Below are 27,428 nucleotides of genomic sequence, written 5' to 3' on the forward strand. Positions count from 1 at the left end.
GATTTCTCAACAGAAACTATGCAGGCCAGACGGGAATGGCAAGAAATATTCAAAGTGATGAATAGCAAGAACCTACAACCAAGATTACTCTACCAGCAAAGCTATCATTCAGAATTGAAGGTCAGATAAAGAGCTTCACCAAAGCTAAGAAAAAGCTAAAGGAGTTCATGACCGCCAAACCAATATTATATGAAATGCTGAAAGGTATTCTTTAAGAAGAGGAAGAAGAAAAAGGTAAAGATAAAAATTATGAACAACAAATACATATCTATCAACAAGTGAATCTAAAAATCAAGTGAATAAAATATCTGATGAACAGAATAATCTGGTGAATATAATAGAATCAGGAGCATAGAAAGGGAGTGGACTGACAATCCTCGGGGGGAAAGGGGTGTGGGGGGTGCGGTAAGAGACTGGACAAAAATCATACACCTATGGATGAGGACAGTGGGGGGGGGGCGGTAAGGACTTGGAGTGGGGGGAGTGGGAACCGGGTGGAGGGGAGCTATGGGGGGAAAAAAGAGGAACAACTGTAACAATCTGAACAATAAAGATTTAATTTAAAAAAAAAAAGAATCTTCTCTGACCATAATGCTATGAAACTTGAAATCGATCACAAGAAGAAAACTGAAAAACCCACAAAGATATGGAGACTAAATTACATATTACTAAACAATTAATGGCTTAACAATAGATCAAGGAAAAAATCAAAAGATACCTTGAAACAAATGAAAGGAGAACACAACAACCCAAAATCTGTGGGTCATAGGGAAAACAGTCCTAAAAGAGAAATTCATAGCATTACAGGCCAATCTCAAGAAACAAGAAAAAGCACAAATAAACAATTTAACTTTACACTTAAAGGAACCTGAAAAAGAAAGAAAGCCCAGAGTGAGTAGAAGGAAGAAAATAATAAAGATCAGAGTAGAAATGAAATAGCAGTAAGATCAATGAAAGCAAGAGCTGGTTCTTTAAAAGATAAACAAGATTGACAAACCTTTAACAAGACTAATCAAGAAAAAAATAGAGAGGACTCAAACAAGTAAAATCAGAAATGAAAGTAACAACTGACACCACAGAAATACAAAGAATTCTAGAAATATACCAACAAATTGGAAATCTGGAAGATATGGATAGATTTCTAGAAACATATAATCTTCCAAAACTAAACCAGGAAGAACCAGGGAATGTGATTAGATCACTACTAGTGAAATTGAAGCTCTGGTTGGGGTAGGGGATAAAGGGATTGAGGAAAAAAAAAAAGAACTTATGGACAGGAACAACAGTGTGGTGATTGCAGAGGAGAGGAAGAGGTTGGAAGAGAGTATATGGGGGATAAATGGTGATGAAATATAAATGAAAAAATAAAATGTAAAAGAAAACAGACTAAAAACACAAGTTGGATGATGGTTACTATAGCTTTCACCTTAATTATTCACTAAGCTTTTCAATTATTCTGTGTGGTTCTATAATATAATGTGCTTTATTTTACAATAAAGGTATTTAAAAAAACCCCACCATAACGTTAAAAGACAAACTAGGAAAATCACTCATATAGTGAACAAATGACCAATTTTCCCCAAGCATTAAAATTAGCTCCTTAGAAACTGCTAAAAATATCAACAACCCAGTAGGAAAATGAAATAAAGACAGAGAGCTCCCAGAACAGCAAATACAATTGGCTTTTTAACAAATTACAAAAGGTTCAGCCTCACTACTGAAAAGATAGAAGGCAGGTTTTTCAAAACCTGAAAGGTCTCTTCTTATAGTTCATTTGAAAATCTAGGTTAGATCTTTTTTACTTTTTGGCTTAAAACCTGCCAAGGGCTGCCCATGTATGGAGGTAATTGTGTTTGTTATCAATGTGAAAGTATTCTCCTGGTCTGCTAGCCAAGTATATTTTTTCCTTTCCATCAAAATCAGTTTTGAGGATCTAATGAAACTGAAGCACCTATTTCTGCCACTAGCTATGCACTACTTCTCCTGTAGTGATTTATGCATGAGATTGCTCTGTTGCTCCCTAATATAAACTAACCTATCAGCTTTGACCCTCCCCATATGAGTGTGTCCTAGAACAAGGACAGGAAGTGGTTTCATAGTAGTGACTTTGAACATTACTCAGTTTGCCTCTTTAAACTTTCACACTTAACAAAGTTGGAAACAGCAGACTGGAGAAATTTTAAGGTGTGTGTGTGGGGGGGCGGATTAGCTGTCTGGGATGGGGTGGTAGTGATAGGGGCCAAGCAAGCTGTGAAGGAAGAAGGCCTGAGATAAAGCAACCATATCGAAGAACAACTAAACTCATGGTCTTCTTCTGTGGTCACAGGTCAGGCGGCCCCAAGCCCAAGCTGCTTGAGTTTCTCCTGGAGACCTCGAAGCTGGCTTCGGCCCCAGTTGATGTGGATCTGGAGACTGGCCATATCTACAGCCAGCTGCAGGCCTAGAGGAAGGGGAGAAATTGTCACCATGGTATCTGTAGTGCGACACATGACTCAAGGGAATCTGGACATTCCCAGGGATTGGAAAGGCGCTAGGCCTCTATTATTCCTAAAACATTCCAGGTACGCCCTTGCAGTGGCTGCTTCAAACCTCACTGGACCCACACCCTCACCTTCTTCAGTTCTTTGCTAAAATGTCACCTCCTCAAAAGACTTTTTTGACCCCCTTCTATCACACAACAGGAACTAATAATCCACAGAAGCTTAACACTGTCTCATGCTCTTATTTTCTTCCTTCTTTTCTCCATTACCATATCCCTCACTGCTCTCACCCTCACTCCTTCCATCTGTTTTCTCTGCCTCCAACAGTATTCCACACCCTGGATCCACCTTTAGGTGGCTTCTGCTTGATGCCTCTGCTGGAACGGCTGCTGCCAAGTCCTCTGGGCCTCCATGCCAACCAGTGCACTGGCGAGTCCTGCCTTCAGCCTACCTATCCAGCAGCAGAGCTGGCCACACATCTGATCAACTCCATCCAGGAAACACATTCTCCCTTTGGCTTCTGGAATACCTCACCCTCTGGGTGTTACTCCTGCTTCACTACTGCTTCTCAGTCTTCTCTAATGGTTCCCCACTTCCTCTCCTTCACTTCCTGTCCACCTGCTGATTTTACTCCATCTTAGCTTTAATGCTACATGTGTCAGAAACTTGGGAATTTAAATACCAGAGTTATGCGGTGGGCTCTGGAATCTCTCTCTCCAGCTGAAGCCGTTTCCAAACTCCAGATGCATGTGTGCAAATGCCCACTGAATCTCCACCACACAGCACTAGGAACACAACTATACCCTTTCAGCTGCGGCTCCGAATTTCCCCACACCTAATGAGGGCAGCTCCATCCTCCCAGGATTCCTGGCTAGCCAGTGGGCTCATCCTTCACTCTTATCCTTCCCTTATTCCCAAATTGATTTGTCAGCAAATCCTGGGGGGTTCTACAGCAGGATATTAAGAAGCTAAGATTCCAGGGCAGGGGAAAACTGAGACAAGAAAATTAAACAAGGCCAAACAGCTTGGGCAACTTGTAGCCAGTTTGCAGCAAGGTCTTATCTTTCCCAGCCAAGGACACTTGAAAACAAATGGTTAATACCTCTCCTCCCTAATCAAAGAATGCAGGAAAGGAGGGGGAAGGGATGGGGAGAGAAGGAGGAGTTTATCTTGCCCACTAAACAAAGAAGTCAGTCATTTGGGGGAAGGAGGAGAGTAGGGGGAGTTTTTCTCAAAAGACAGAGAAAGTCAGTTGTCTTGGGGCTTGTCAAGATAAAATCGCCAGATGATTCTCATAAATTCTGGTAAAGCCATAAAAAAGTAAAAGGGAGACCTTGAGATCTAGTATGTACCAACCTCTACGTGCATCTTAAGCCTGACTGCTCCCTGGTGCCTACTTAATACCTCTGCTCATCTGTTCCCATGCAGAATCCACAGGATTCCTGTCAGGCTGCAAGTCTACCCCATTATTTCCAAAGTCCTCAACAGGGTCTATACAGCCCTCAAATTACTGGGGCCTAGAGCCCTCTAACCACAGCTCCTGGCTCTCTCTGCTGCACCAACTCTAGTCCACTGGCCTCTTCTCTGCAATGCCCCATGCAATCTTGCCTTTTCACCCTGGCTGACACCTCTGCCTAGAACACTGTTCCCCCAGATCACCTTCATAAAACAGCTCCCCCAGCCCATTCCTGTCCCAATTCATCTACCACACCCTATCTTATTTTTGCATAATAATTCTCATTACTTACTTATTTGCAGGTTGTTTTTCTCCTCTCAATAGTATAATGTTCTATGAGGAATATTTGTCCCTTTCATTTCCTGCTGTATCCCCAGCACTGATCATGAGCCCAGAACACTGCCAAGATGCCGTAAATGCTTTCAGAAAAAAACAGCAGGCATGCAACACAAGTATGCAATGGAGAAAACCTGCAAAACCCAGCCCTGGCATTAGAGGGTCCGATTTTGGCTTAGAGCCACATGGTCAACTGGCAGGGTCCACTCACCCTCCTGGAAGCTGGCTTGGGCCTGCCGTAGACTATGTGGAACCAGGATTCCAAACCAGTTCAGAGGGTTTGGGGAGGCTGAGAAGGGCTCGGGCTCTGGAATCCTAGTAAGGCCCTTGCGCCTTCGCAGAGCTGGAGAAAGAAAGGGTAGAAGTTGGAGTCTTTATTACCTGGCCCTTATCTTCTGGGTGACAATGTTGAACTCTGAGCTCATGATCCTGGAAAATAATGATGGCTGCAAAATCTCCCCAACCTTTTAAGATCCAAAAAAACAGCTTACCACAAAAAACCACCATTCCCCACTTGTGATTCAAATGTGAGACTGTCCATAATTTCTCAAGACTCTCATAAAACCAACTCTTGTTTAGACAAAGTCATAGGCTGACTGCTGAAAGCTATCCATTGTCTACACCAGTGGTTGGCAAACCACGGCTCGCAAGCCCCATGCGGCTCTTTGGCCCCTTGAGTGTGGCTCTTCCACAAAATACCACGTGCGGGCGCAAACATACAATGCGATTGAAACATCGTGGCCCATGCACAGAAGTTGGTTTTCGGCTCTCAAAAGAAATTTCAATCATTGTACTGTTGATATTTGACTAATGAGTTTGCCAATCACTGGTCTATACTATCATGAAAGTGCAAATAGGGAACCCAGAAGGCTGATGGACCTTGAGCTTTGGCATGGGCTAAAAGCTATGCACCAATTGTTCTGTAGAGACAATGGTGGCTCAAACAATTTCCTGACCTAATAGTCTCAAAGTAAATCTTTACTAATATTTACTGACCTTTAAGATAGTATGTCTGCTACCAGATTGCCTGCCTGCCTAAGGGCAAAATGTGTATTCTAAAATTGAATAAAAGCTAACAGGGCCTGGGTCCCAGTGAAGCCTTTCTACTAGTGAAGGGTTCTCCGCCTGGCCCCCCATGATTTCCAAATTCATATTTCTTGTCTAGTCTCTTCATTTGTGCGCAGCCCTTCTCCAGATCCTGAACCCTAGCCGTGCAGGTTGCGGCTTTCACAACTGACCTTTCCCATTTTGCCTGAACATGTTGAAAGGTCAGAGAGACCCTCCAACCCCCTCCCCTGTTCTTTGTCTCATGAATGACTAGCTGAGATTGAAAGTTTGTCCTTCTGAAAGAGATAAACATTTTCTTTCCAACTGACTGAGACTTCCTGTAACTGCAAAACAATCCCAACTGTAAAAGACTTCACCTATTTCTCCCTATGAAAGTCTAAGGCCAAAACCACTCTGCTGAGACATTTTGATCTTCCTATTTAGGACGCTCTATCGAAGCAACTTGAATAAAATCATCTCCTTAATTGTATTTTGTCTTTGACATCGGGAGGGGTCCCTGACGGGAAGGGGGGCTCACCTGCCTCACGTGGCCCCACCTCCTCTGGACTCTGGGCGCCGGCTCTTACCACACGAAACCTCTGGAGTCCATTTTGCGCCTCGCTAAAGAAAGAGAAGAGAGGATGGATCTTTGCCAGCTCCACCCTGGACATTCCCCACCATCCGATTCAGCATGCAAGGTTCCTCACTTGGTGCAGACGCAGACCTGGGGCTCCATGCGGGAGGCATATTGCAGGGGCCCTACCGACTTAGCACCCATGGCATAGCGAGCTTTGGAGAGCGAAAGCCAGCCCTGCGGAAAAAGAGAGGATCAGTACAACTCGGTTTACCTCGGCGTGACCCCCGCCCGCCCGCCCGCCCGCCCGCCGCAGGCTCCCACCTCCTCCACCCGCGCGTTCAGCGCCGCCCGCTTTGCCTCCAGCTCTTCCAGGTCCCAGAGCAGCTGCAGGAGCAGCGCGTCCAGCTCCGCCCGTACGTCCGCCGCCGCCATGGCCCACGGCTCTCCACCTGGAGCCAGCCTCCTTCCAGGCCGCCCAATCACCGCTCACCGTGCCGCTGGCGTAGCCAATGGACGTTCGAGCCCCGCCGTCGCCGGGCCCGCGTTCCTGGGGGGGAGCCGCGGGCCAGCGTCCTCAGGGCGGCGCCTTTCGGGGCTGAGTCGCCGCTGTTGGCGCTTGGCATCCGCGGCGGATCAGCCAACGGAAAGTTGGCGGGAGCTGCGGGGTTCCGAGTCGCTTCTGGAAGCGGCTGCATTTTAAAAGTGGGGCTATCGCTGTGGCGGAGGAAGGAGGCGCAGCAGCCATTGTAAGGGAGAACGGCTTTAGATTTAATTCCAAAAGGAGCTGGTGAGCGACCCTGCGGCCTGCCGCTGTGGGGTTCCCCAGCTGCTGCACTGCTCCCAGCCGCCGGTGGCAGGACTGGCGTTACGTCACTCCCCTTCGGCTTTCCGCACGGCCGCCACACCGGTGAGGCCGGGGACCGACACCCCAACCCTCACCACGGCGGCCCCGGCCCGCCTACAGCCCCGACACTCCCTCCGCCTGTTGGCTGCTCCAGGGAGCATGCGCTTCGGGGCTGGCCAATCGCCTTGGGACGCCCGCCACGGTTCGCCATCTTAACTTCGGTCCCTCTGGAGACGGCAGCGTCTAGTGAGCCTCCAACCACCTTCTTGGTTGAGGGCGGAAGCGAGGGCTGCGTGCTGCCGGCAGCTCTCGCCGGTTCTTCGAGACGCACGTGGAAGCGACGCCGGGATGGTAGGGATGTTTGAGCCGCTGTTTTGGAGGTTGGGGTGGCGGAGGGCTGGGATGGGGGTCCCCGGGCCGGGCGTGCCGGGAGAAGGGGGCTAACCCGACCCGCTGTTCCCCAGTTGCGCCGGGAGGCGCGCCTTCGCCGCGAGTACCTGTACCGCAAGGCCCGCGAGGAGGCGCAGCGCGCCGCGCACGAGAGGAAGGAGAAGGTGCGGCGCGCGCTGGAAGGTGGGTCCCCGCGGCTCGGGGCGTCCCAATGGGAGACCAAGTGACCTAATTAGCATGTCTTTAGAGTATAGTGGGCATCTTGTAAAGTATTTACTGGTCCCTTTTGCCTGCTGGGTCTTTCTGTTGCTTGCAAATGCTCCTCCGTGTGATGGTATGAAATACTTGTCATTTATGCTACAGTATCGAGATTTTACAGTTTGCCTATTAATTTTGCTTACAGTGTGTCTAGTTCTTCTCAATTTTAAAATGATCCCTCTGGTCCTTGTGGACGTTCCCCACCTCCACTCCCCGTAGTTTTTCATCTCGTTGTCTTCTTTAGTACCGGGGACTAAAGCATATCTTGCTCTTTTAGTGGTATTATGAGTCCCTTGCATTCTAAGCTGTTAATCCGTATATAACTTAATTTTATTTGCGTTGTAAATTAGGGTCTAATTTTGCAATGTTTTCCCTACTTTACATTTGCCATACTAATGAAGAGTTTGTCACACATGCCTGATTAAAAATGACATGTTTATTTACCCAGTTGTGTTAGTTCTTGTGTTGGTGAAGCTTTGTTTCTTATTTGAAGGTACCTAGCTCAGTAACTGGTTATTTTAAATTCACTTTGATGTTTCTAGTTGTTATATATAAAGTGTGTGTGGTTATGTGTGTGTATGTTTATGTTAAGCATATTAAACAGCTGTGAACTGTCCGCCCATCTTAAGAAACGGAAAATGGTCAGTATACATGGGTTGGCAAAAGTAGGTTTACATTTGTTTGTATGGAAAGACACTCAGGTTATTATTACAATAACTTTATTAACTCAAAGAATGTCACAATGCAACTATAAACCTACTTTTGTCCACCCCTGTATTGAAATTCAGAAATATTTTCCACAACTTAGGTAACCACAGTATTGAATATTGTTTAAAAATAAACTGTTTCCTTGTTTTTTTGTGTGTGCTGATATGGTACTTATTTGTATCCCTAAATCATATTGGTTGATTTTTAGTATTAGGTTATATGTATTCTTTGGCAGTTTTATGTTTTGAGCATTGTTTCTAAAATCTGTTGAGTATAGTAGAGATTTCCTTCAGGTGAGTATCTTCCATGTGCAAGAATTCTACCAGGGCCCCCTAAGAAGTGCTGACTCCAGGGGCACAGTCATGTTCAGCTCTATACTCCCAAGGTGGATGTTCCACAGCCCGGCCCCTATGCCAAGTCAAGCTTTAGTTCACAGAGGAAACTTCTGATCTAGAGCATCTTGATTAGCAGCTTTGTTGTCAGGGTTTCAGGATTTCTGGTCCACCTTTATACAGAAAGAGCAGTCTAAAAACCTTCAAGCCATGACACTCAGGGACTGTAGAAAAAACTTTCCTGTAAGTATTGTTAACAGTTAGCATGTAGACAGAAATAGTCTTCACCCTCTCACCCCCCAGTATCATCTCTGCTCAGAAAGGAGTAAGAAAGGTATTTTTCCCATCGGGTTTGTAAGTCACAGTGTTGTATTAACTGAGACCTTCATATGTATATCTCACTAATCCCTCTGTCTTTCCCCTGCAGAGAACCGCCTGATCCCCACGGAGTTACGTAGGGAGGCTTTGGCCTTACATGGCTCGCTGGAGTTTGACGACGCTGGTGGTGAAGGTGACCTTCCCCAACACTCTGGGCCAACTCCTCTTCATGCACTGGGCCCACTGGCCTCCATATCTTTCCTCAGACACCTTGAGGAAAGGCTCTGGGACTCCTGTTCCTGGAACTGTGCCCCTGAGTCCTCATGGTTCCGCACTGATGGCAACTCAGAGGAGCTCGTCCTGAGTGCTCCCAATTCCATTTAGAGACACATGAGATACCACCCAACTTACTCTCTGCTTTGCTTTGGTCCCCCCTCACTGGAATGTTAATTCTGCTGGGACAGGACAGTGTCCATTATGTTCGCTGCCATTTCCCGAGCTCTCAGCACTTCATTGGCACCCAGATGTTTTACTCATTGTGTTATTCAACACATATGAAAGGAATCACAAATGTTGTAAATATTTGTTAGGAGAAATAGGAGTCTGTTATCTTTGGCCTTATTAGAATCTGTACTTAGGTTAACACAATAGCCACTAGCTCTGTCTGTGTAATTAATACAGATTAGATGAGTGAAATTAAATCAAATTAGAAAATACAGTTCTGCATTAAACTTGTGCTTGTAGCCATTGTGGCTTCGTGCCACCCTATTGCCCAGTGTGGGTGTGGAGCATCCTATCAACTGAAGATATTGTCAGATGGTGCAGCTCTGAATGGATTTGGCCACTCCCAAGTTAGTATTTCACTTCCCAAGATAATCTCATGTTCTTGCCCCTCATGCATCTGACAGGTGTGACCAATCATGTGGATGATGAATATCGATGGGCAGGGGTTGAGGATCCCAAGGTCATGATCACTACTTCCCGAGACCCCAGTTCACGCCTCAAGATGTTTGCAAAGGTATCAAAAGCAGCAGGGAATGGAAGATGCTCAGGTACCGATGGCCTGAGTCCTAACTAGTGTATGTACATGCGCAGGAGCTGAAGTTGGTGTTTCCCGGTGCCCAGCGCATGAACCGTGGCCGACATGAGGTGGGGGCACTGGTGCGAGCCTGCAAAGCTAATGGTGTCACCGACCTGCTAGTTGTCCATGAGCATCGAGGCACACCCGGTAAGGCTGGTGGGAGGGAGCAGGGTGTTTGCCGGGTTGGCCATCTAAGAGCAGACAGTCTCTGACAGCCTATCTGGCCCCACAGTGGGGTTCATTGTCAGCCACCTGCCCTTTGGCCCCACTGCTTACTTCACACTATGCAATGTGCTTATGCGGCACGACATCCCCGACCTGGGCACCGTGTCAGAGGCCAAACCTCACCTCATCATTCATGGCTTCTCCTCCCGTCTGGGCAAGCGGGTGAGTCTGGGGTCATGGGACTAGGGCTGGGGGCAGGCGGTGCCAGGCTGGGCATTCCCCAATCTTCTTCCCTCTGCCCCAGGTCTCTGACATACTTCGTTACCTGTTCCCTGTGCCCAAAGAAGACAGCCATCGGGTCATCACCTTTGCAAACCAGAATGACTACATCTCCTTCCGGTGTGTCCATGGGCTGGGCTCTGGGATTGTATCCTGACCTTTGTGTCCCTGTACTATTGGTGGTTGACCTGTCGCTGCTCCTGCCTCCTCTCACTCCTGCCCTGCCTCCCTTTGCCCCAGACACCATGTGTACAGGAAGACCAACCACCGCAATGTGGAGCTGACCGAGGTTGGCCCTCGCTTTGAGCTCAAGTGTGAGTTTGGACTTTATCTCAGGTCTGGTGGTGGGGGAATGCTGGCTATATAGTTGATAATGTCTCTGTTCCCCTCCACCAGTGTACATGATTCGCCTTGGCACGCTGGAACAGGAGGCCACAGCAGATGTGGAGTGGCGCTGGCATCCTTACACCAACACTGCACACAAGAGGGTCTTTCTAAGTGCTGAGTGAGCCCATTCTGTTGTCAGGAGGTGGGTGCGGTCAGAATAAAGTCTGTGTGCCACCCCACCCCATTTGCCTCTGTTTGGTTTGGACAGGCCCGCTGTCAGGGTTAGTGTGAAGGATGATGTCCATGGGGTCTTCTTAGCTGGGGACCTGATAGCTTGGGGACATTCTCAGGCCTGGTGTTGACATTGTGTCTAGGGCAAAGCAGACTCAGCATGTTGGCTTCCTCTTGAGTCATGAGGATGGTTTGGCACTGCCCCTGGGAGAGTTGGAGCTGCTGTTACTCAGGAGCTCATCATCTGGGAGGAGCTTGGGCATGGGTAGCAGGGCCTTTCACATTTGCTCCAAGCAAGCATGAGACTCAGGGGGCTGACACAGGATGGGACCTAGTCAGTGCTTCCCAGGATTCCTCTGCCTGCTTCAGCACACAGGCACACCTTTCCATTCACTAGGGACACAGTGACACTTTAGAGACTACCAACCTTGCACACCTGCTCTCTTGTTAGGGAAGGGTTTATCTGAGGTCAGGGCTGCTCAGGAGATGCTGGGATCTTTACTTGACCTCTCCACAGTCATTTGCTTTGCCCTTCCTCTCTGCCCACTTCTCTATTATGTATCCAGAGCCCTGGTGTCACACAAAATGGATGTCAAGATCCTACATAATGCACACAAGTTGAGATGAAGGGGAATGATAACAGTAAGAAAGAGATCTATCATGCCAGGTGGGAACAGGGCTATGAAGAAAAAAGGCAGGGAGATGGAGAGGGAGAGTCCTCTGCAGGGACCCTGAGATCTACATGATGGCATGAAACAGCAGGGGCCACTTAGATGGTCCATGCAGACTCTTAGGTAGACAGTCCTCATAAGAGTCTCAGGAACAGGAGCAGCCCAGTGAGAGAGGGATCTTGAGGGAGAGCAGGGGACCCATAGAACCAAATGGGCCATGGCATTCAGGGAGAGCGGGACATGGGACATCACAGGATGTCCATAATTCTGACTCAACTCATGAGTTCATTTAGTTCCTTCTTCAGGGCCTTTCTGGAGCCTCTCACAGCTTGCCACAGTCTCATTTCACAAATGAAGAATATGCTATTAAAAATTTTTTGCAAGTTAATGGAGATTTCGAAATACCTACAAAAAGAGTAGTATGATCTGTATTGGTTTCCTGGGGCTACCGTAACAAATTACCACAAACTGAGTGGCTTAAAACACAAACTGAATATTTGTTTATACTTCTGGAAGGCGGATGTAGAAGATGAAGATGTAGACTTTGCCCACAAGCCCTCCATTCCTTACCTCTTCCAGTTTCTGATGGCTGCCAACAATCCTTGGTGCTTCTTGGCTTGTAACTACATCATGCTAGTCTCTACATGTGTCTTCATATGACCTTGTACTGTCTATAGTCTCTATTGCAAGGACCCCCCCCACCCCCATAAGCTCACATTTACAGGCTCCAAGAATTAGGTGGCTGCCCTTACTGACTGGGAACGTGGTCCCAGGTGAGTGTTTTCCCGAGCAATCCTTAGTAACTGGTGTTTTGTTTTTTAATAACAAGAGCACAGAAGTTTCACTTATAGCAGGGCTTGGTACTGGGTGCCATCTGTCGGCCAGGGACAGACAGAAATAAGCACGATAGAAACCATTTATTATTCACTTCTGGCCTCCATTGTGTTAAAAGAACCATTTGAGTGTTTAATTCTTTCAAGTTCCTCAGAGAACCCAATGCATCAGGCTCACCCGCAGTGGCAAGTTTCATGAAGGACAGTTGGTCTCCATTTTGCTCATCAGCTGTGTTTAGCCACTGGGGACAGATGGTATTTAATGTGGTGACACAGGAAATGATCCTTCCTACTGTGCTGGTGGGAGCCTGTGGGTAAAGGCTTTGCAGATGGCAATTTGACAGGGTTTTATTTTTTAATTTAATTTAATTTTTTATTAAATTTATTGGTTCACAAAACCATAAGGTTTCAAGTGTACAAAACATCTGCATCCTGCATTGACTGCCTGTTGCGCCAAAGTCTCTTTTTGTCCCCATTCTCCTCCCCTTTGTCCATCTCTGCCCTCCCTACTCTTTCTGGCTACACTGTTGTCTGTGTCTGTGTTTTGGGGGATTTTTTTTTTGCAATGCTTTCACCTTTCATTTAGCCCCCAAACACCCTCCCCTCAGACAGCTGTCAGTCTGTTCCAGTATTCACTTCTCAGTTTCTATTTTGTTCATCAGTTTATTTTGTTAATTAGATTCCACATATAAGTGAGATCATATGATATTTGTCTTTTTCTGACTATCTTATATCTCCATGTCCTTACATGCTATTACAAAAGGTAAGATTTCCTTTTTTTTTTTTTTACAGCCTTGTAGTATTCCATTGCATAAATGTACCACAGCTTTTTTACCACTCATGAACTGACTTACACTTGACTATTTCCAGGTGTTGGCTATCTATGTATATAAAACCCTAATAAGCAAATAGACGGAACAGAGGAACAATTGAACAACTGGTTGCTATGACGTGTGCTCTCCACCAGGGGGTGCACGCAGAACATGGTGGGCGTTGGCCGTGGTGAGATGGTGGAGCAGGTGAGCAGGGGGTGCCAGACCAAGGTGGGTCACCAGTCGCTGTCACTGGGGCAAGCCTCTGGTGATTACTGAAAATTCTTTGCTCCTGTGTGCCATGGTCTTGCCCATTGCTCGCACCCACTGCCAGTACCCTGCACCAGCCCCGATCGCTTGGTGCCATCAGTGGGTGTGAGCGGCAGCTACCACCCCCGATCGCCTCTCAGGGCTTCACCTCCCACTGCTCCTGAGGGGCGATCAGGGCTGGCAGCCGCCTCGCACCCACTGATGGCACCTGGCACCAGTCCCAGTTGTTTGGCACTGTCAGCAGGTGTGAGAGGTGGCTGCCGGCTCCAATTGCCCCTGAGGGCTTCTCCACCTCCCCCTGCTCTTGAGTGGCGATTGGGGCAGCAGCTGCTGCTTGCACCTGCTAATGGCACCAGGCCTGCTCGCACCCACTGCTGGCGCTGGCCCTAATTGCTCCAACCTGCCAGTGGGTATGAGCAGGGCCCAGCGCCATCAGCGCATGGGAGCAGCAGCGGTAGGAGCAGGGCTGTTGGCACATGGGACCAGGGGCTGTGGCGGGAGGGGCTGGGTGGGGGTACAGAGGATGGGCTGAGACCCGTCCCTGTGTCCACTGCAGCCTCCCGGCACACATTCCTTTCAAGGTGCATGAATTCGTTCACTGGGCACCTAGTGTAAATAATGCTTCAGTGAACATGAGATACATGTATTCTTTTGGCTTAATGTTTCAAGTTTCTTCAGATATATTCCCAGAAGTGGGATTTTGGGGTCAAAATGTAGGTCCATTTTTAATTTGAAGAAACTCCATACTGTTTTCCAGTAACTGCACCAGTCTGCATTCCCACCAATAGTACACAATGGTTCCCTTTTCTCCACGTTCTCAGCAATACTTGTTTGTTGATTTATTGATGATAGCCATTCTGAAAAGCATGAGGTGACTACTCATTCTGGTTTTAATTTGCATCTCTCTGATGATTAGTGACAATGAGCATTTTTTCATATGTCTATTGGCCATCTATATCCTCTTTAGAGAAGTGTCTATTCAGGTCTTTTGCCCATTTTTTAATTGGATTTGTTTGTCTTCTTGGTGTTGAGTAGTATAAGTTCTTTTATATTTTGAGAACTAACCAGTTGTATTATTGGCAAATATATTCTCCCATATAGTGGGTTTCCTTTTAATGTGCCTATCCTATCTAATAAAAGAGTAATATGCAAATTGACCATCACTCCAACACAAAGATGGCTGCCCCCACATGGTCAAAGATGGCTGCCCCCATGTGGACACAAGAATGCTGCCATAAGATGGCTAGCAGGGGAGGGCAGTTGGGGGGGAACAGGCCTACAGGGGAGGGCAGTTGAGAAGGACCAGGCCTGCAGGGAGGGCAGTTAGGGGTGACCAGGCCTGCAGGGGAGTGGTTAGAGGGTGATCAGGCTGGCAGGCAGAAGTGGTTAGGGGCAATCAGGAAGGCAGGCAGGCAAGCAGTTGGGAGCCAGCAGTTCTGGATTATGAGAGGGACATCCAACTACCCGTTTAGGCCCGATCCTACTGGAATCAGGCCTAAACAGGCAGTTGGACATCCCTTGAGGGGTCCCAGACTGGAGAGGGTGCAGGCTGGGCTGAGGGACACACACCCCCGTGCACAAATTTCGTGCACCGGGCTGATCAGGGGAAGGCACCAGCCCCATCACCCCACTGCTGCAGCCACTGTCAGTCACTGCAGCCACCAAGGTGTTTTCATCAACACGGGCTCCAGTCCCTTCACCAAGAAAAAATGACAACTTTCTTTGGGCATTTTCAAGATGTGTCTTTCATAGGATATGGATTTCTTTATTTTTTATCCTCACCTGAGGGTATGTTTCCATTGACTTTTAGAGAATGTGGAAGAGAAAGGGAAAGACAGAGAGAAACACTTTGGTTGCCTCCTGCATGAGCCCTGATCTGGGCCCTGGCCAGGGAGGAGCCTGCCACCTAGGTACATGCCTTTGATCAGAGTCAAACCCAGACCCTGCTGTCTGCAGGCTGAGGCATTATCCACTGAGTCAAACCGGCTAGGGCAGGATATGACATTTCTTAGCCCTCCAGCAGCTGACCTTCATTTTTGTCTCTAGAAGTGTGGTGGCAAAACCCTAGATCACCTTTTTGGATTCTTATTACCCAAGTTACTAAGAATATTACCAGTGGCATACAGGAAGCTTAGCCAATGTGCAGTCAGAAAAGGTGTTTCCTCTGTAGTTCACACCAATGGAGGGCTGGGCCCTGCCCAGGCCTAAAGCCTCTGGCCGAAGTTTTAGGCCTGGGCAGGCCTCTCCAGCTCCCTCTGATCACCGGCTCAGCCCTTGCCCAGGCCTGCCCAGACCGAAAGCCTCTTGGGCAGGAGCGGACCCCCAGCTCCCTGCAATTGATGGCAGGGGTCCGCTCGTGCACCAGGCCAAAAGCCTCCGGACACCCAGCTCCCCGCTTTCGATGGCAGGGGAGCTGGGTGTCTGCTTGTGCCTGGAGCCGGAGCGCACACCCAGCTCCCTGCAATCCAACGCAGGGAGTCAGCTCAGGGTGCCTATGTATGCAAATTAACTGCCATCTTGGTCGGATTTATTTGCATACTCGCTCTGATTGGATGGTGGGCGTGGCTTGGGCGTAGCGAACGTGCGGTCAATTTGCATATTACTGTTTTATTAGATAGGATATGTGTATATATATACACACATATTTTTCCTCACCCGAGGATATTTTTCCATTAACCTTTTGCACTCGGATGTCGAGTGTGACGGTTATTGAATGTATCAATAATTTGAAATATAAAAAAATCCAAATAAGTTTGTATGAAAAGAAATTCCAATTTTTTATTCTACTGCCGCGCTTTGTAAAATCGGGGGTATTTAAAAAATTAAATCCCGAGTAGAATAAAGGAATCGAGAAAAAAGCAAGCGAGTGCAAAGGGTTAATTTTAGAGTGGAAGTGAGAGGGAATGACAGAGAGAGAAATATTGGTGTGAGAGAAACACATTAGTTGCTTCCTGTATGCGCCCCTTCCGTGGCCTGGGCCTTGGAGGAGCCTTCAACCCAGGTACATGCCCTTGACCGGAATCGAACCTGGGACCCTTTAGTTCATAGGCCGATGCTCTATCCACTGAGCCAAACTGGCTAGGGCCCTTTTCATATTTTTAGTGCTTTCTTTTGCTGTGCAAAAGGGTTTTAGATTAATGTATCCCTATTTGTTTATTTTTCATTTGTTCCCTTTGCCTGAGGAGACTTAGCCAAAAATATTGCTACAAGAAATATTTCTGAAATTTTACTGCCTATGTTTTCTTCTAAGATTTTTATGGTTTTGTGACTTACATTTAAGTCTTTTTTAAAAAAATTTTAATTGATTTCAGAGAGAGGAATGGAGAGGGAGGGAGGGATAGAAACATCAGTGATATGAGAGAATCATTGATCAGCTGCCTCCTGCACACCCCCTCCTGGGGATCAAACCCAAAACCTGAGCACGGTACCCGATGGAATCAAACCATGACATCTTGGTTGATTGGTTAACACTCAGCCATGAGCCACATAGGACAGGCTGCTTTTAAGTCTTGAATCCATTTTGAGTTTATTCTTGTGTATGGTGCAAGTTGGTGGTCTAGTTTCATTATTTTTGCATGTATCTGTCCAGTTTCCCCAGTACTTTTTATTGAAGAGACTGTCTTTCCCCATTGTATGTTCTTGCCTTCTTTATCAAATATTAATTGACCATAAAGGCATGGGTTTATTTCTGGGCTTTCTATTCTTGTCCCAATGCCATATTATTTTGATTACTATGGTCTGGTAGTACAGTTGGATATCAGGAAGTGTGATGCCTGCAACTTTGTTTTTCTTAAGATTGCTGAGGCTGTTTGGGTCTTTTGTAATTCCATATACATTTTTGGAATATTTGTTCTAGTTCTATGAGTGATACCATTCATATTTTAATAGGAATTGCATTGAATCTGTAGATTGCTTTGGGTAGTGTGAACATTTAAAATATATGTTAATTTTTTCTATCCATGAGTACAATATATGCTTCCACTTATTTGTGTCATCCTCGATTTCTTTCTTCGGTATCTTACAATTTTTTGAATACAGGACTTTTACCTCCTTGGTTAAATTGGTTAAGATACCTTATTTTGTTGTTGTTGCAATAGTAAATGGGATTGTTTTCTTAGTTTCTGTTTCTGATAGTTCATTATTGCCACCAATTTCTACATATTAGTTTTGTATCCTGCTGCTTTGCAAAATTTATTTATTAGATGTAGTTTTGGGTGGAATCTTTAGGGTTTTCTATATACAATGTCATGTCATCTATGAATAATGACAGTTTTACTTCCTCTCCATTTTGGATGCCTTTTATTCTTGTCTAATTGCTGTGGCTACTACTTCCAGTACTATCTATATTAATAAAAGCCTGGGTGGCCCTTGCGCCCTCACAAGATGGCCGCCTCCACGTTGTCACAAGATGGCCGGCAGGGGAGGGCAGTTGGGGCGACCGGGTTGGCAGGAGACGGCAGTTGGGGTGACTGGGTCAGCAGGAGACGGCAGTTGGGGGCGATCGGGCCTGCAGGGGAGGGCAATTGGGGGCCATTGGGCCTGCAGTGGGGGTAGTTGGGGGCCATCGGGCCGGCAGGGGAGGGCAGTTGGGGGTGATCGTGCCGGCAGGGGAGCAGTAGGCGTCAATCAGGCTGGCAGGGGAGTGGTTAGGATCAGGCTGGCAGGCAGAAGCAGTTGGGGCAATCAGACAGGCAAGCAGGCGAGTGGTTAGGAGCCAGCAGTCCCAGATTGTGAGAGGGATCCCAGATTGGAGAGGGTGCAGGCTGGGCTGAGGGACACCCTCCATTGCACAAATTTCATGCACCAGGCCTGTAGTCTATATATATATATATATATATATATATATACACACACACACACACACACACACACACACACACACACACACACATAAAAGCCCAGCAACCTGAACAGTGGAACGACCACAACAACCGATGGCTATGATGCGCACAGTGGCAACCAACCAGCCTGATCTGGGCCCCGATCAGCACCTCCCCCTCTGGCCAATTAGGCCCCTGATCAGCCTCCAACATCCCAATTGGGGGCAGGACCAGACAGCCAACCTCCTGTGTCCCCTACCCCTGGCCGGCCCGGCCCAATCGGCCCCAATCGGCGAGCTGGCCAGAGCCCAGCCGTGCCTGAATTCGTGCACCGGGCCTCTAGTCCTACCTTATAATAGAGAAACATGCAAATTGACCGCACCTCCGCTATGCCCATGATTGGGCCTGCGAGAGGCTGGGGGCGGGACTTCGGGTAGCCTATCTGGCCATTGAGAAAACCAAGATGGCGGCACCAAATCCTCTTAGTTCCGGGGGCCCCCTGAGCGATGGCAACCCTAGAGGGGCGTGGCCGGGCCAACCAGCCGCTGCCGGGGGTCCCGGGGGCTAAGGCCACCCCGGGGCCGGGGCGGATCGCGACCCCGGGTGGCGTGGCTGGGCCCAGCCAGCCGCTCCCAGGGCGGGGTCCCCGGGCGATCGCCACCCTGGCCTAAATGGCTGGTGCTGAGAGGGATCAATGGGGCCAGTAGAAGGAGCAGGTGGTAGTTGACCACCGAGGCCATCTGCAGCAGCCGGATGCAGAGCTGGGGTCCACATTCTCCAGGTTGGCCTCCCTGGGCCCCGTGTCGCACCCATAGTAGCCGAGTGGGCATGCTGGCATAGTAGCCCCAGCATGAGGCCAGCTTCCCAAGCCAGGCTGCGGAGGGAGGGAGCGCCTCTGGGCTGGGAGCACTCCCCCACCCCAGAGGACAGGGCACAGAGAGCGAGCAGCAGAGAGCTACTAGAGGTGGTGGGTGTGGTGGCCTGGCTTCCAAGAGGCTGGCTTCAGCTGCTGTGGCCTGCGCTGAGGTGGCTGGTGGTGGGGGCAACTGCGGGGGCGCATCCGAGGCTGGGGCACTGGGAGACGTGGGACTGCAGCCCAGAAAGCGAGGCTCCGGAGGACCTGGTCACCGACCCCCGGCATTGAAGCCGCCTCCTACAAGATGTATCCTAGCCTAGGTGTGTGGGAAGCAGGTTCAGGAACCTCTCTCTTTGCGGCGCCAGAGCCCAGGCCTGCCAGTGCCCCAGAGGAGACCCCCACCAGGATCGGGGGCATGACCGGCCTCCAAACCGCCAGTGACCCTAACCCAGGCCTGCCAGCGCCCCAGAGGAGATCCCCACCAGGATCGGGGGCGTGACCAGCCTCTAAAACCGCCTGCAGCCCTAGCCCAGGCCTGCCAGCACCCCAGAGGAGACCCCTGCCAGGATTGGGGTCATGGCCAGCCTTCAAACTGTGGCGGCCCCTAGCCCAAGGAGGCCTCCTGGCCGAGGACGCCTGAGTCTGTTCTTGACCTAGGGCCGGGCTCTCCCCGCAAGGGACTCAGGAGCTGCCAGAGTCTAACTGCCAGTCTCTGGGAGTGCATCCACTGTCCACCAAAAAGTAGGGCCATCAAACCATTCAGTCTCAGTGCAGGCACAGGTCCGTGGCTGACGGGGTGGAGGCCAGACCAAAACAAAACAGCAGAAACACCCTGCCCACCTCAGCAGGTACTGCTGTAGTCCACGTGGCCTGGGCAGTGTAGAAAGCGCTACTTTCTCCCGGGTCCTGTGCTGGCACGGCCGCCTCGCTCACCCTCAAGCCCCCCTGAGTCCTGACAGCAAAGTGTGTGGGGCATTCTGCAGGAGTTGTGCCCTTCTGGATGCTTTTGCCCAAAGACACACTTTGGGATGAATTCAGAGCCACATCTCATTTCCCATGAGACTGGAAGAACCATGTAAAAGGATTTTGACAAAAGCTTTCCACATCTCTGTTTATTCTTTTGAATCCATAAAACGACCTTAAAAAAAAGCATCCGGGCCACCTAAGAAAGAATGCACTTTCTGGCCAGAGCACGCAGGATTCTTTTGCCCAACAGGTTAAAGGGAGCAGAGCTGGCATAGTGGGAATGGCCCTGGTGCCCTATGAGGAGACCGGGGAAATGGGGTTGCCGAAATTCCATAAGCCTCTTGCCACCTTCTCCTTTGCAAACCACACCATCCAGATCCACCAGGACTGGAGGCAACTGGGAATCACAGCCGTGATTTGGGACATGGTGAGTAAATCTTGAGGGGCCTCTGAAAACATCTGCAATTGATTATAAGACTGGTCTTTATTTAAAAAGAAATAAAAGAACAGCTTTGTTGAGATATAACCCATATACTGTACATGTCACCTAAAGTGTACAATGAACTGGTTTTTTAAAGTAAATTCAGAGTGGTACAACCATCACCATGCTCAATTTTTAAATATCTTCATGACCCATCCCCTCCAAAAAAAACTTCTACCCATTGGAATCACTTTCCTGATCATCTTCCCCAAAATAGATTGCACTTTAAAGGTGGGTGAAATAAAGTTAAGGGAAGTTAAAACACTGCACAAAGGATATTGTAAGATGACAAAGCCCAAAGTGAAGATCATGTGTTTTTTTAAAAATATATATATTTTTAAAATTTCAGAAAGGGAGAGGGAGAGAGAGATAGAAACATCAATGATAAGAATCACTGATCAGCCGAAACCGGTTTGGCTCAGTGGATAGAGAGTAGGTCTGTGGACTGGAAGGTCCCAGGTTCGATTCCGGTTAAGGGCATGTACATTGGTTGCTGGCACATATCCCGGTGGGGGGTATGCAGGAAGCAGCTGGTCGATGTTTCTCTCTCATCAATGTTTCTAGCTCTCTATCCCTCTCCCTTCCTCTCTGTGAAAAATCAATAAAATATATTAAAAAAAAAAAAAAAGAATCACTGATCAGTTGCCGCCCACAGGCCCCCTACTGGGGATTGAGCCCGAAACCCAGGCATGTGTGCCCCTGATCAGAATCAAACCTGGACTCTTCAGTCCACAGGCCGATGCTCTCTCCATTAAGCCAAACTGACCAGGGCCATGTGTTTTCTTCAAGTTCTGCGTGGTTGTAATGGTCCCCAAATCTATACTAATAAAAGGGTAATATGCTAATTAGAGTGGTTGTCTTCCAGACATCTTTCCAGACAAAGCCGCAGTGGCTACAAAGGCCAAGGCTCAGGCAGTCATAACCAGCTGCAGTGGTGGCAGCATTGGGGTTATGGGGGTGGTGCCTCCAGAGGGAGGCCAGACTGGGGGCCAAGGCACAGGCAGTTTGGGGTGATCAGGCTGATAGGGGAGGGCAAGGTAGGGGCAATCAGGCTGGCAGGAGATCAAGGTAGGGGCGAGCAGGCAGGCAGGCAGTGGGGTTAGGGACAATCAGGCAGGCAGGCAGGTGAGTGGTTAGGAGCCGCTGCAGCGGTTCCGGATTGTGAGAGGGATGTCCGACTGCTGGAAGTTGGACATCCCCTGAGGGGTCCCAGATTGAAGAGGGTGCAGATTGGGCTGAGGGGCACACCCCCCCACCCCCCAGTGCACGAATTTCGTGCACCGGGCCTCTAGTCTATGTAATAAAAGTCTAAGCAACCATTACAGTGGAACAACCAGAACAACCAGTCACTATGATGTGCACTGACCACTGGGGAAGATGCTCAATGCAGGAGCTGCCCCCTGGTGGTCAGTGCACTCCCACAGGGGTAGCAGCACTCAGCCAGAAGCTGGGCTCACAGCTGGCAAGTGCAGTGGTGGTGGCAGGAGCCTCTCCTGCCTCCGTGGCATAGCTAAGGAGCAGCGAGCAGGTGGGGAGTAAGGAGTGAGGGGTCCTGGATGCGAGAGGGATGCCTGCCTGCCAGCTTAGTCCTGCTCCCTGGTAGGCAGGCATCCCCCGAGGGATCCCAGACTGAGAGGGTGCAGGCCAGGCTGAGCCCCCCCCCACCAATGCACTGGGCCTCTAGTGTATATGCATAAAACCCTAATATGCAAATAGACCAAACAGCTAAACAACTGAACAAATGGTCACTATGACATGTGCTGACCACCAGAGCACAGAACATGGCAGGCATCGGCCGCGGCAGTATGGAGGAGCAGGTGGGCAGGGGCGCCAGATTGGGACAAGCTTCTGGTGGTTACTGAAAATTCTTTGCTCCTGCGTACTGCGGTCCCGCCACACTCTTGCGCCTGCTGCCAGCACCGGCCCTGCTCGCACCACTGCCGGCGCTGGAGCCACCGCTCACACCCGCTGCCAGCGACCGGCACCGGCCCCAGTCATTCAGCACTGTCATTGGGTGCAAGCAGCGGCTGCCGGCCCCCGTCCCCCCTCGGGACTTCTCCATCTCCCCCTGCTCCTTGGGTGATAGGGGCCGGCAGCCGCCTCTCACACCCACTTCTGGCACTCAGCGCTGGCAGCAGGTGTGAGCGGGGCTGGCGCCATCAGCATGTGGGAGCAGTGGTGGCGGAAGCGGGGCTGCCGGCAGATGGGACCCGGGGCCGCAGCGCAAGGGGCCGGGCAGGGGCGCAGAGGATGGGCCAAGACTCGCCCCTGTGCCCACTGTAGCCTCGCAACCCACAGTTCCTTTCAAGGTGCATGAATTTGTGCACTGAGCCCCTAGTCTACAAAAGCCCAGCGACCTGAACGGCAGAAGGACCAGAACAACTGGTGGCTATGATGCACATGGTGGCAGCCAACCAGCCTGATCTGGGCCCCAATCAGCCCCCTACCCCCCGGGCCAGGCCACCATTGGTCCACCTCCAACCCGATGGGGGGCGGGGCTGGCTGGCCAACCACCTGCGAACCCCTACCCCCCAGCCGGCCAACGCTCTATCCACTGAGCCAAACTGGTTTCGGCAATGTCCTGTAGTTTTCTAAGCACAGTTCTTTTACCTTCTTAGTTGAATTTATTTCTAGGTTTCTTAATTTTTTGGTGCAATGGTAAATGGAATTGTTTTTTAGTTTATATTTCTGTGAGTTCATTGTTGGTGTATAAAAAAGCCATAGATTTCTGGTTATTAACTTTGTATCCTGGTACATTGCCAAATTCATTTATTAAGTCTAGTAGTTTTTTGATGGAGTCTTTAGGGTTTTCTATATATAATATCATGTCATCTGCCAATAATGACAGTTTTGCTTCTTCTTTTCCAATTTGGATGCCTTTTATTTTTTCTTGTCCAATCACTATGGCTAGTACTTCCAGTACTATGTCAAACAGGGGTGGTGAGAGTGGGCATCCTTGTCTTGTTCCTGTTCTCAGGTGAAATGGTTTTAGTTTTTGCCTATTGAGTATGATGTTGGCTGTAGGTTTGTTATATAAAGTTTTTATAATGTTGAGGTATGATCCCTCTATTCCCACTTTGCTGAGAGTTTTTATCAAAAAAGGGTGTTGGATTCTGTCAAATGCTTTTTCTGTATCGATTGATATTATTAAGTGATATTTATCTCTCAGTTTGTTTATGTGATTTATTGTTTTGCACATATTGTACCATCGTTCTATCCCTGGGATAAATCCCACTTGGTCATGGTGTATGATCTTTCTAATGTAATTCTGGATCCGATTTGCTAGGATTTTGTTGAGCATTTCAGCAGCTGTGTTCTTCAGAGGTTTTGGCCTGTAATTCTCTTTCTTTGTAGTGTCTTTATCTGGTTTTGAGATTAGGGCAGTGGTCGGCAAACTCATTAGTCAACAGAGCCAAATATCAACAGTACAACAATTGAAATTTCTTTTGAGAGCCAAATTTTTTAAACTTAAACTTCTTCTAACGCCACTTCTTTAAAATAGACTCACCCAGGCCGTGGTATTTTGTGGAATAGCCACACTCAAGGGGCCAAAGAGCTGCATGTGGCTCTCGAGCCGCAGTTTGCCAACCACAGGATTAGGGTAATGCTGGCTCATAGAAAGAGCTTGAAAGTGTTCCTTCCTCTTGAATATTTTGGAATAGTCTGAGGAGGATAGGTGTTAGTTCTTTGAATATGTGGTAAAATTCCCCTGTGAAGGCATCTGGCCCAGGGCTATTATTTGCTGGAAGTTTTTTGATTACTGCTTCAATTTCATCCATAGTTATCAGCCTGTTCAGATATTTTTTATTCTTCCTGATTGAGTTTTGGAAGGTCATATTTTTCTAGAAACATGTCCATATCTTCTAGGTTGACTGGTTTGTTGGAATAGAGTTATTCATATTATTTTTTTACAATCCTTTGTATTTCTGTGGACTTTGTTGTTATTTTGCCTCTTTCATTTCTGATTTTGTTTATTTGAGTCCTCTCTTTTTCCCCCTTATTGATTAAGGTATTACAGATGTGTTCTTTTCCCCCGTTTGTCCCCCCACCCCTCCAATCCTGCCCTCACCCTCACCCCCTGTTGTCTGCGCCCATGGCTTATGCTTACATGCATGCGTACAAGTCCTTTGGTTGATCTTTCCCCCTTACCCCCACCCAACCCTCCCCTACTTTCCCTCTGAGGTTTGAGCATCTGATCAATGCTTCTCTCTCTCTGGATCATTTTTAGTTCATCGGTTTGTATTGTTCATTATAATCTATCTACAAATGAGTGAGATCATGTTATATTTATCTTTCTCTGACTCACTTATTTCACTTAGCATAATATTCTCCAGCTCCATCCATGCTGTTGCAAATGGTAGGAATTCCTTCCTTTTTACAGCAGCATTGTATTCCATTATGTAGATGTACCACAATTTTTTAATACACTCATCTGCTAATGGGCTCTTAGGCTGATTTCAAATCTTAGCTATTGTAAATTGTGCTTCTGTGAGCATAGGGATGCATATATCCTTTCTGATTGGTGTTTCTAGTTTCTTGGGATATTTTCCTAGAAGTGGGATCATTGGGTCAAATGGAAGTTCCATTTTTTGTTTTTTGAGGAAACTCCCTACTGTTCTCCACAGTGGCTGCACCAGTCTGCATTCCCACCAGCAGTGCTCGAGGGTTCCTTTTTCTCTGCCAGCACTTGTCATTTGTTGATTTGTTGATGATACTCTCACCAGCACTTGTCATTTGTTGATTTGTTGATGATACCCTCACCAGCACTTGTCATTTGTTGATTTGTTGATGATTTCCATTCTGACAGGTGTGAGATGATACCTCATTGTTGTTTAGATTTACATCTCTCGGATGATTAGTGACTTTGAGCATGTTTTCATATGTCTCTTGGCCTTCACTCTGTCTTCTTTCAAAAAGTATCTATTTAGGTTTGTTGCCCATTTTTTTATTGGGTTGTTTGTCTTACTTTTGTTAAGTTGTATGAGTTCTCTGTAAATGTTGGAAATTAAACCCCTATCGGAGATTACATTGGCAAATATGTTCTTCCATGCAGTGGGTTTTCTTGTTGTTTTGTTGATGGTTTCTTTTGCTGTGCAGAAGCTTTTTATTTTTATGTAGTCCCATTTGTTTATTTTCTTTTTAGTTTCTATTGCCCTAGGAGCTGTATCAGTGAAGATACTGCTTTGGCATATATCTGAGATTTTGCTGCCTGTGGATTCCTCTAATATTTTTATGGTTTCCCGTCTTATGTTTAAGTTCTTTATCCATTTTGACTTTATTTTTGTGTATGGTGTAAGTTGGTGGTCTAGTTTCATTTTTTTGCGTGAGTCTGACTAAATTTCCCAGCACCATTTATTGAAGAGACTGTCTTGACTCCATTGTATGTTCTTGCCTCTTTAGACAAATATTCATTGAGCATACTGGTTTGTATCTATTTCTGGGTTCTCTATTCTATTCCATTGACCTATATGTCTGTTCTTGTGCCAGTTCCAGGCAGTTTTGAGAACAGTGGCTTTGTGTAATACATCTTGATATCTGGTATTGAGATCCCTCCTACTTCATTCTTCTTTCTCAGGATCGCTGTGGCTATTCGGGGTCTTTTTTTATTCCAGATCAACTTTTGGAGAGTTCTTTCTAGATCTGTGAAATATGCTGTTTGTATTTTAGTGAGGAGTGCATTGAATCTGTAGATGGCTTTGGGTAGTATGGACATTTTAATGATGTTGATTCTACCAATCCATGAACTTAGTATGTTCTTCTATCTGTTTATGTCTTCATCTATCTCTTTTTTCAATGTCCTATAGTTTTATGAATAGAGGTCTTTTAACTCCTTAGTTAAGTTTATTCCTAGGTATCTTAATTGTTTTTCTGCAATGGTAAATGGGATTGTTTTTTAATCTCTCTTTCTGTAAGTTCACTATTGGTGTATAAAAATGCCATAGATTTCTTGGCATTAATTTTGTATCCTGCTACAATGCCGAATTCATTTATTAAGTCTAATAATTTTTTTATGGAGTCTTTAGGGTTTTCTGTGTACAGGATCATGTCATCTGCAAATAATGACAATTTTACTTCTTCTTTTCCAATTTGGATGCCTTTTATTTCTTCTTCTTGTCCGGTGGCTTTGGCTAGCAGTTCCAGTACTGTGTTGAACAGGAGGTAGTGAAAGCGGGCATCCCTGTCTTGTTCTTGTTCTTAAGTGAAATGGTTTTAGTTTTTGCCCATTGAGTATGATGTTTGCTGTAGGTTTGTCCTATAAGGCTTTTATTATGTTGAGGTCTGATCCTTCTATCCCCACTTTGCTGAGCATTTTTATCAGAAAAGATTGTTGGACTTTGTCAATGCCTTTTCTGCATCAATTGATATGATTATGTGATTTTTGACTCTCAATTTGTTTATGTGATATATCACATTTATTGATTTGCAGATATTGTACCATCCTTGCATCCCTGGCATAAATCCCACTTGGTCACGGTGTATGATCTTTCTAATGTAATACTGGATTCGGTTCCCTTTAATTTTGTTGAGGATTTTAGCATCTATGTTCATCAAGGATATTTGCCTATAATGCTCTTTCTTTGTGATGTCTTTCTGGTTTTGGGATTAGGGTAATGCTTGCTTCATAGAAAGAGCTTGGAAGTGTGCCTTCTTCTTGAAGTTTTTGTAATAGTCTGAGAAGGATTGGTTTTATTTCTTCTTTGAATGTTCGGTAAAACTCCCCTGTGAAGCCATCTGGTCCATGGCTTTTATTTGCTGGAAGCTTTTTTTATTTATGTTTTCAATTTCATCAGTAGTTATCAGCCTATTCAGGTTTTTTGATTCTTCCTGATTGCGTTTTGGAAGCTTGTATATTTCTAGGAATGTGTCCATTTTGTTGAGGTTGTCCAATT

The 27,428-nt window shown here is 47.3% G+C and overlaps 2 protein-coding genes across 3 annotated transcripts; one reads left to right on the forward strand and one right to left on the reverse strand.

Annotated features, from left to right (window-relative positions):
• Positions 1–566: 566 nt before the first annotated feature.
• CCDC115 (coiled-coil domain containing 115) lies at positions 567–6,361 on the reverse strand. 2 transcript variants are annotated; one of them, XM_054720347.1, is made up of 5 exons: positions 6,254–6,361; positions 6,027–6,130; positions 5,858–5,940; positions 4,484–4,615; positions 567–2,440 (listed from the first exon to the last, which is right to left on the reverse strand). In XM_054720347.1, exons 1-5 carry the CDS (start codon positions 6,326–6,328, stop codon positions 2,328–2,330), a joined length of 507 nt encoding a protein of 168 aa, XP_054576322.1. In that variant the 5' UTR covers positions 6,329–6,361; the 3' UTR covers positions 567–2,327. The 2 variants fall into 2 exon arrangements, with proteins under 2 accessions (XP_054576322.1, XP_008158337.1); XM_008160115.3 differs by having other exon boundaries at positions 6,218–6,361.
• A 101-nt stretch (positions 6,362–6,462) lies between these two features.
• Positions 6,463–10,837, forward strand: IMP4 (IMP U3 small nucleolar ribonucleoprotein 4). Its single transcript, XM_008160114.3, has 9 exons — positions 6,463–7,091; positions 7,205–7,313; positions 8,856–8,939; positions 9,655–9,764; positions 9,842–9,974; positions 10,060–10,214; positions 10,297–10,391; positions 10,512–10,585; positions 10,668–10,837. Exons 1-9 carry the CDS (start codon positions 7,089–7,091, stop codon positions 10,778–10,780), a joined length of 876 nt encoding a protein of 291 aa, XP_008158336.1. The 5' UTR covers positions 6,463–7,088; the 3' UTR covers positions 10,781–10,837.
• The last annotated feature ends 16,591 nt before the right edge of the window (positions 10,838–27,428 follow it).

The sequence above is a fragment of the Eptesicus fuscus genome, chromosome 8 (genome assembly GCF_027574615.1).
Source record: "Eptesicus fuscus isolate TK198812 chromosome 8, DD_ASM_mEF_20220401, whole genome shotgun sequence".
In the NCBI taxonomy this organism is placed as follows: Eukaryota; Metazoa; Chordata; class Mammalia; order Chiroptera; family Vespertilionidae; genus Eptesicus; species Eptesicus fuscus.